Here is a 9,375-nt window from a genome sequence, read left to right on the forward strand (position 1 = left end):
CTCAGGATCAATATGGCCCGTGACGTCCTGAACACACATAGTGTGTTAAAATGCAAGTCTGGGTTCCTCCTTGCCTACACTGAGGTCAGTTTCTGCCTCCTGCTCTGACACATCCACACCCTTGTAGCTACAGCCCAGGCCCTGATTTGTGATCTCCGTACGTTGTCTGCTTAATGGGGCGATCATGCAAGCTACAACCAGAGACAAAGAAGCCCGCGTTCCTACCAGCGCAGCTAACTTCGAGGGAGCAGTATAGCTTGCAAATCTATCAAACTAAACTGCAAGAAAGACAATCTGATTTAGAGAAAAGGCGTTCTGCTACAGTCATTAAGCACAAGTAATTTAGATTTTTTATATTGTCTCCTCATTTACAAATTTACTGTATCAACGCCACCCAATGGAACGAATTTCTTAAGTAAATGAGAAATAAATAAAAGAGAAAGATAATCAAATTACGTAAAATAATTCTCTTCCCTAGATGTATTTTCGAGAGAACTAATAATAGTGGCAAAATTATAGGAATAATAACATATCATAGGAAGTAATTAATTTAAATTAGCATCACGTTTGAAAAAATATAAGTAAAACGCTTTATGGACTTTTACTTTTGTACAAAGAAGGAAGGCTTGGAAAAGCATGCATCGACATCCTGAAAATTAGTTATGGCCATAAATGGTTTAATTGAAGACAGCAATTTAAAATATGATATTGTAAATCTGCAACCCGGTTTCAGCTCGGGGAATTTAATTTGGGGGATAGCGGAACCCTCGGCTGCAAGTTCATTTGCAACGCTGCAGAGCGAGCCCCTGAGCTTCTGACAATTCGCCTACATTAATATTGATGTCGCCTGTGCAATCTATTTCTGTTATTTTTATGGTTGTTATTCTACGTCTGCAAAGGTCATTTAAATTATACTGCGACCGAAAATTTGTTTCATAAATTTTGATATAAATACTAATTACACCCTCTCGGAGAGCCAGCAGGGTAGCGTTCATTTATCACGTTTATACGACCTGCGATGACAGAAAGGGAAGGCGAGGGAGACTGGTGAGCTTTTCCAGGGACCCTCTAAGGCTGGCAGAAGAGGCAGCAGGTTGCTGGGGGTGAAGAAGAAATTCCTACCACAATCACTGAGATTTAAGAATCTTTAATAAGGTACGAAAGGTTACCAAACAGTTCTGGAAACTAAAGTGTACATACGAGTTCTTCTAGCCATAAATATTGAATAGCTGTAACATGAATAAACCGGCCCTTTACATGCGGATAAATATGGAAACTAGGAATTATATACATTATGTGGTTGTATCTTTTGCCAAAAGTAACGGACAGTTATAGTTTATATCTTTTTTTAATATCACTTTACATAAACAAATGGAACAGTTTGACACGCAGATCCAGGCTCGTACTATACGAATTCTTGACAGGACGTGAAACAACATTTTACTGCACTAAAGTACTTAGACTTTGGGACGAAATGTTTGCACTTTATACAAAAAAAGCACATTAATACCAATAATATTCTGTTAGGTCGACGTGAAGACTGTAATCGTACAAAGTAATTCACATTTTGGTACACATTTACTAGAACATTCTTGCCATTCAGTACAAACAGTTGGCTTTCGGCCACCCACCCCCCTCCCCTCTCCCTCCCCCTCCCGCCCGGCCCCTCCCCCCTCCCCCAATGCAAAGACCACAACTCCACGATCCCGCCCGCCCGTTCCAACCGAGATATAACTATATACAGAATCCAACAGTACAGTTTTAAGCTAATAATTCTGTATGTACAAGAATGCAAAGCAAAAAAAGAAAGAAAGAAAGAAAGAAAAACCGAATCCCAGAGAGCCTGTTCGGATTCCGAGGAGAAACTGGCCCTCAGGGTTGGCGGCATTTGGTCAGGCGGCCGCCTTCTCCTCGACGCCCCCCACCCCCCACCCCTTGGCTACCAAGCCTTTGCCAAAAAAAGAAAAGGAAAGAAAAAGAGGGGGGGAAATTAAAGGTTCGGTGCCTTTTCTCTCTTACTCGGTCCTGGGTCTATTGGCAGGTTTAGAAAAAATAGGATTGTGAGGGTGTGGGTGGGGGCTGTTTTGATGCTCAGGGTTCTTTCAGTAATATGTTGTATACGTGTGTGTGTTCAGTCTCTTAAATAGGGTTTTGTTCGGTGTTTTGTTTCCGATTTTAAACGTACCATTCGTTAAAATTGGAAGAGAGCGTGCTGTGGCCGGCTGTGTGGTGGACCGCGGAGGAGGAGGGCGACAGGGAGCTGGTGGTCGGGTTGTCTGTGGAGGGCGACACGATGGTGGGTGGCGTGGAGGACTCGTAGCCCGAGCTGGCGGCCGGCGAAGGTTGTGAGCCCTGCGAGGAGGATTCGTGGACCTGCGGGAATAAAGTCGCGTTTTTACGGAGATAAAGAGCCGGCGCGGCGGCCGCCTAGGAGGGGTGAAGGCGGAGTGCCGCCTCCAAGCGCGCCCCCCCCCGCCCCCCGAGCCATGGATCCCCTTCAACTCAAGGGGGGCCCGACCAGCGGGACTTGGGTTTGCTTGTTCCGCCTGGCCCTGCAGAGGCAGTGCTCCAGGGAGGGACAGTGCCCCCCGGGACTCACAAAAGAAAATAGATCTGGGAACTGGGAGGCTGGATGTGAGGCCGGAGCCAGAGACGGTCCCTCCCTCAGCCGCTGAACTTTGTTTGCTTAGATTTCGGTGAGCAAGCGCTCAGGCCTGCCTGCAAGACCCCAACTCTGCCCAGCGCTGCCAGCCAAGCCACCATGGCCACAGCTTCGGCAGCATCAACCCGCTGGGACGGCCCTAGCTCCACATCAGTCACAGCGTCTGCTCAAGTGCTCACTTCCTTTGACTTTTATTATTAAACGGCAAATTTAGAACGGCCTTGGGTGCCCCCCTCCCCTTTTCCAGCCCCCGCCCTCTCTGCCCAGCCCCACTAAGTGGAGAGGAACCATTGCCTTTCCGCCTCCACCAGCTCCTGTCACCGCCCGGCTGCCACTCGCCGCCCGACCCCGGCCGCAGAGCTGAGCGGGCTCTTGGCTCCAAGGCCGGCGGCGAGAGCGCGGCGATTACCTTCATGTGTTTGCGCAACGAGCTGGGGTGCGTGTAGGACTTGTCGCACATCTTGCAAAGATAGGGCTTGTCGCTTGTGTGCACGTGCATGTGCTTCTTGCGATCGCTGCTGTTGGCAAAGCGTCGGTCGCAGCCTTCGAACTCGCACTTGAAGGGCTTCTCCCCTGGTGCGAAAGGCGAGAAACAAAGTTCTGGTTAGAACAACCCCCGCCATTCTCTTTAAAAATTCAAACAAATAGAAAAAATAAAAACAAAACAAAACAAAAAGGCAGCGGCCCAGCATTAGCACTTTGCAAGCTCAAAACCCGGGTCTTTAATAAAGTCATATATAGGCAATGGAATTGTAACTATCTGAACTATTTTAACTTCTAATCCAATTAGATCCAGATTTTATTATTTTATTATTAGCAGTAGTAGTAATGCTGGTAGTTTTTTAGATCCCAGAGTAGCAGCAGTGCTGGTGGCTGCTTTTTCGGCACGGGGCTGTACAAGATGACTTCGGGCAGCTTCTACCTAGCTCTCGGTTTCTAATTTTCACATTCTGGGCTGATTCTCCTGCTGTTTTGCTCTTCTCTCCTCCCCCTACCCCTCCCCGACGCTCCGCACCCCCCTCGTCGCCGCCCCCACCCCACCCCACCCCCTATACACACTCACATTTTATAGGGTAATCTGGGCCAAGAGCTCGGCGCCGCAAGTTCTTCCCTGACACCGGCGTTAAACACCAAGTTCCAAGTGCGGTTCTCAGAAAACACCCGGGCGAACCAGAACAGGGAAGCAGCCTGGATTCCTGGCCTTGTTAGCCCAAGAGACTCAGAATGGCCTGCCCGACCCAGGCTACAGCCCTGCGCTCGCTGCGAACTTTTATTTGTTCCCAACCGATCTCTTTTATTTTTAAAGGCCAACTCAGGGCATTCGGTGTTTTGAAAGCCTTCTCACAGAATCTAATTGACCAAAAGGACTTCCCTGTCTACCGACTCTCCTGACTTCTGAAGCCTACTTACAAACAAGTCACTACTAGAATTGGAGCTCTTAAAATATGCGTAAGCCGCCAAAAGCCGCCTCAGGCCCGACTTACTTGCTTTTTGCCACTACCCACGCCCCCCTTTTCTGTCTCTGTTTTTGTTTCTTTCCATGCTCCTTCACTGATTTCCTCCAGCTTCCTCAGTTCCTTCCTTTGGCAAAGTCCTCACTAAGGTGCGTAGAGAATGATGCTGGCCTGAAGCAAACATTTAGATTTGCCTGCAACTGGAGCGGCTGGCGCCTCGGCAGACGCCGGAGCCAGCTAGCCATCTATCCCGGCTCCGCGCGCACGAAGGGCTCCGTAAAGCCATGTTTGACTCTTCTCTCTCGGCGTTTCTTATTTCTCATTTTAAAATCTATATCCCTAGATCCTTCTGGTCCGACCCCCTCTGTACTTTATTAGCATTTCAAGCCTTAAACTAAAAACCAGTTCACACTTTCTCTGGCTGCTGGAACCTGACTTCCAGACCCAGCCAAGGTCGTTTTTGCTCACCCCCGCCTCTGACTTTTGGATTTCGGGTCCCAGGCCCGGGATAGGGAGCGGGGGATGTCAGGGAAAGCAGTTTCCGTACCTGTGTGCGTCCTTTTGTGGATCTTTAAGTTCTCAGAACGAGCGAAGACCTTGCCGCAGCCAGGGAAGGGGCAGGGGAAGGGCTTCTCGCCAGTGTGTACGCGAATGTGGTTGACCAGTTTGTATTTGGCTTTGAAGGGCTTGCCCTCGCGCGGACACTCCTCCCAGAAGCAGATGTGGTTGCTCTGCTCTGGTCCGCCGACGTGCTCTACGGTGACGTGCGTGACCAGCTCGTGCATGGTGCTGAAAGTTTTGTTGCACGACTTTTTGGGGTTGGCCAGCTGCTCGGGCTCGATCCACTTGCAGATGAGCTCCTGTTTGATGGGCTGGCGCATGTAGCGGAAGAAAGCGCCGGCGCCGTGATGCGCGGCCATGTTCACGTTCATGGGCCCGTAGCCGTGCAGCTGCGGCGCGGCATAGTGCTCTGAACGCGGACTGGTCACCTGGCCGTACTGCTCAGGCCGCGGGTACATGTCCCCCGAGAAGCCAAGCCTCATCTGCCCGTTGACCACGTTGGGCGACGCATGGCCCGCCGCCTGCTCGTGAAGGCCGGGGAAAAGGAGGTGGCCCGCGGCGTCCGTGTGGCCGTGTGGGCCCCCGAAGCCCCCGGCCGAAGCCGCGAACAGACTGTGTTGCGCGCTGGCTGCAGCCGCCGCGTCGCCAAAGCCCCGGTTGCGGAACAGAAAGTCCCGCGTGGAGTTGAAGGCTGCGCTGGAATAGGAGCCTACGTGGCCCGGGTGGTGGTGATGTCCCAGGGCCGCCGCAGCCGCGTAGCCCGGAGCCTGCGATGTGAAGGCCGTCTGGCCCGCGGAGGCCAGCTCGTGCGAGCTGGGGTTGAGCTTGAAAGCGCCCATGCCGTCGGCGAACGGATTGATGCCCAGGCCCACGTCGCGCTCGGCCACGTCGCCCGCCGAGTGGTGGCGGGACGCGCCAAAGGTGGTCACGCCGATCGCAGGGTACTGGGGGCCAGCGTCCAGGAGCATCGTGGCTGCTCGGGGCGAGCCCCGGCCTCCCCCGCCCCCCCCACCCTCGCCCGCCGAGAAGGGAAAAACAGGAGGAGGAGGAGGAACGGGAGGCGGAGGAAGAGGAGGAAGAAGAAGAGGAGGGAGGAGGAGTCGACCCACCTCGCGAAGTCCTAGCCGGCAGGCAGCGGCGCGGCGCGCCCGGGCTCCCGCCTGGCCAAGCGCGGGGAAGCCGGACGGCTGCGGGCCGCGAGCAAGGCGGGCTCCGGCGCCCGCCGAGCAGACCCTGCCGGCCCGGCTCGCACTTTCTCGCCGCTCAGTCTCTGCCGAGAGGATCCCACGTCAAGGCTGCCCAAGGAAAGGCATGGAGCATCTCAGCCCCCCAAAAAAACTTCCTCCCGGATTTGTAGCATAGAGGAATGTGAGCGCCGGAGCCGCGACTGCTCGCCCTCTCTCCTCCTCGCTCCGTACGCCCCTCCTCACTTCTCCACTAGCCCCTCGCCCTTTCTTTTCTCTCTCTCTCTCTCCTTTCTCTCAGGCTCGCCTCCTCGCTCCTTCACTCTCCTTTTTCCCCCTCTGCTTTTTGCAAAAAAAAAAAGGGGGGGGGAGGGGGAGAAAAAAAGAAAGAAAGGAAAAGCCAAAGAAAAGGCGCAAATCATGCACAATATTGTCTTTTGCGGTTTATCTTCCTGGGGAGAAACTTTCACCTCCTCAGCCGGGCGGTGAGCGCGAGACTGATAGCAGCAATCATTCCTGCAGATAAATGAATTGAAAGGACGACACCGTCCCCCCCTTGATGAATGGGAGCAGGGGGAGACGTCACGTGCTGCTGACGCGGGCGCCCATTGGTGTGCCCGCACTCCCCCCGCCCGCAGCCGCCGCGCCAACGGAGGGCGCGCCGAGGCGCCGCGCGCCGTTCATTGGCCCGCCCGCCTCATCAATCCCAGGTATTGTAAAGCGCTTGACATCCCCTTTTGACAAACAGGGCTGCCAGGAGTAGCAACTTTTTTTTTTAGCCAAAATTTTCCCTCTTCTCATGGAAAAACATTTTTGCCACGATTTCTTTTCCTTTTCGCAGTCATGCACATTCTCTCTCTCTTTATTCTTATCCCTCTCCCTCTCTCTCTTCCTCTCCATCTCTCTGTTTCTCTCCTTCTCTATCTTGTCCTTCTTCAAACCTGCTCTTAGCTGAGCGATTAGCGAATTCGGGAGTCTCCGAGAACAGGAGGCGGGGATGGGGCTGGTAAACACAGCTAAGGCACTTCCAGAATGTCCCGATTCAGCAACTTTCTTTTCTTTCTTTCCCCCTCTCCCCGCCTTGGAGGGCAGCAAAGGAGGCTTTTGTTATTTGCTCCTTTTGAAGTTCTCTTCCCTCTTGCTTCGTCCCCCTCCTGTTTATAATTTAAGATCTCGGGAGCACACAGGCACTCCACTCTCTCTTTACAAGAAATGTGATTTCTCAGGATAACTGTTTGCCTCGATTTTCTCACTTTTATCAAATCTATCAGGCTTCCTGCTCCCTCCTTCCTCCCCCTCCCCAAAATAAGCACAGGTGGATGGGAGCCCTAACTTTGCAGGTTGAGGGTTTTTGTTGTTGTTGCTGTTGTTAGCAAATTGAAAACATTGTTGCCGATTTTTCCTTTTTTCCTCTCTTGTGTTATTCTATTCTTTTCTCTCTTTCCCCTAGTCTCCCTTGTCTGCCCCCGCTAACCCCTCCCTCTGCACTCCTGTTCCCAACCCGGGCCCCTTTCATTCAGGTAAAACTGTAAATTTCCCAACGCGCCATTGTTCTTCAGGACTGCCCAAAGCTCCCTAGAAATCCCCGAATACTTTTTTGGTATTTAAATCTCCGATAGATAGGACCAATGTAAATTTTGTGACATTCAAACCTTTTCTAGTTCACAAATCAGTCACCCTTGTCACAGTTATTGAAATTCCGCAACTCGCCACACCAGGACGGTGGAAAAAGCGGGCGCGGTCTTTGTTGCCGACCAGGCTTTTGATCGCCAGAGAAAATTTACTTACCTTCAGATGAGTGAGCAGAAAAAGAAATAACACTCCCTTTGATTTAGTTAGGAAAATGCAGACATTTGGATTCAGTGCAAACATACAACACTCGCTTGTTTTCGCGATGCGGCCCTCGATTAACCTGTCTTTGCCCAGCGCAAAGTCTATTCAACAACTGCGCGTAGTTGCTTTTTGTCCCGTCCACAAAGAGCCATTGACTATATATTAAAATGATTGTTGAAAGGTAGAGGAGTATGGCACTTAAAAGCAGGGGGGAAAAATCCCTGTGACTCAATCAATTAAGGCGAGCAACATTTATGCATTTCAAAAAATGCACGCGGATGCGGGGGGTTGGGGGATGAAGGTTGCATTTCTCCGCAGCTCTGTTTAAAACCCAACAGCCTGGGCCGAGGGTTTAGCTGAAGCGTCTGCATATTCATTAGGTCTAATTATTTTCTAGTAAGGAAAACACAAAAAGCCAAGAGTCGGAATCCTTCAATTTGCCCTTTGTTTCTAACTTCATTTGGCTTCTTTGCAGCTGAATCAGAGCCCTAAACTCTTTTCCCAGACAAAGAGACCTCAACTCATCCTTTCACAGGCGGCCCCGTTAGGAAACTCACCAGTGCCCGGGCGAGAGGAAAATGAAAATGAGTATTTTTTGCCCGGTTTCCTGCTCAGGTTGCCCATGTTGGAGAAAGGCAGGGTCAGCGTCGGCCTCTCCTCTTTTCTGGTTTTCTGGGCTTTTCATCGACCAGATTCTTGCTTGGGGTTGACGAGCTGAGCTGCCCTTTCCCTGGGCTCTCCCTGCTCAAAACTAGACATCTGTAGCTGGGATGGTTTCCCGGTGTCTGACGGGACCTGGCCGAGCTTTGTGCTTGTTGTGCTGGGAAATAGAAATTTGAGAACGAAAAAAAAAATTCAAATATTCGGTCCCCAGCAACAAGTCTGAGTACAGCAGCCCCCGAATTCCCTGCCAACGTTGAGTGGAACAAGGATGGGGAATGGAGGCAAAGGGCTGGGGCTTGAGGAGTGGGTTTTTTAAGGAACTATTACACACTTTGTTCAAAAAAGATATGTCAGAGCCACTCAGAGTCTTTTCTGCTGCCTACAAGGGGAATTTGGATCCTGCCTCCACTGCGGTTGTAAAATCCTATCTGCAAGGAGAAGTGTTCTCCAGAGGCTGTGCTGCTTTCACCAGGGGGAACAAATATTGAACCCACCTCGCCTGCCTTTCAAAAAAAATAAGGGAGGGGACCTGAGGGGAGAAGGGTAGCCATTGGGAGGGGGAGAGGGAAAATAATTCTTCAAAAAAGAAAAGTCAGTCCTCTCCTCTCCAGTCCGTGGAAAATCCAAGGGGGACGTTGAGAAGAGGGTATTTTTAGGAAACGCGTCCAAATATACAGGGTAAGAGTGAATGTGAGAAAAAAAAAAGTTGTGGGTTGTAGAAGTTATCAAGTGGGATTTGCGGCGCTCTCTGCAGGAAACGCAAGCGGCTCCAGTTCAAAGCCACATGCACCAACGTGACATATAAGCCATTAAAATATCATCCTGACGGCTCATTTCTGCTTCATCATACATTCCCTAACTGCTTCCCGAAAGCTGGAAAAAGAGAAATGAAAGATGACCGCCTCGCTGGAACCACAAAAGAGAGGCTTGGAGGGGTTTGTGGTCCCCCTTCAGCCACCCCAAAGTGATGTGCAGAAATGAGGCGATCCTGGCAACAGGTGGAGCGGGGTAAGTGTGT

At 51.2% G+C, this 9,375-nt stretch overlaps 1 protein-coding gene across 1 annotated transcript; it reads right to left on the reverse strand.

The window, feature by feature from the left end:
• Positions 1-1,131: 1,131 nt before the first annotated feature.
• ZIC1 (Zic family member 1) lies at positions 1,132-6,374 on the reverse strand. The gene is made up of 3 exons (XM_032486737.1): positions 4,664-6,374; positions 3,072-3,235; positions 1,132-2,373 (listed from the first exon to the last, which is right to left on the reverse strand). The coding sequence occupies exons 1-3, from the start codon at positions 5,643-5,645 to the stop codon at positions 2,176-2,178; spliced, it is 1,344 nt and encodes a 447-aa protein (XP_032342628.1). The 5' UTR covers positions 5,646-6,374; the 3' UTR covers positions 1,132-2,175.
• Positions 6,375-9,375: the final 3,001 nt, after the last annotated feature.

Source organism: Camelus ferus, chromosome 1, assembly GCF_009834535.1.
Source record: "Camelus ferus isolate YT-003-E chromosome 1, BCGSAC_Cfer_1.0, whole genome shotgun sequence".
Taxonomy (NCBI): Eukaryota; Metazoa; Chordata; class Mammalia; order Artiodactyla; family Camelidae; genus Camelus; species Camelus ferus.

Coding starts and splice junctions, on each gene's coding strand:
- ZIC1 (XM_032486737.1), bottom strand. CDS start 5,645: ATGCTCCTGGACGCTGGCCCCCAGTACCCTGCGATCGGCGTGACCACC. Junction 3,236..4,663: donor CCACAAAAGGACGCACACAG/GTACGGAAACTG, acceptor CTTTCGCACCAG/GGGAGAAGCCCTTCAAGTGC. Junction 2,374..3,071: donor CGTTGCGCAAACACATGAAG/GTAATCGCCGCG, acceptor TTATTCCCGCAG/GTCCACGAATCCTCCTCGCA.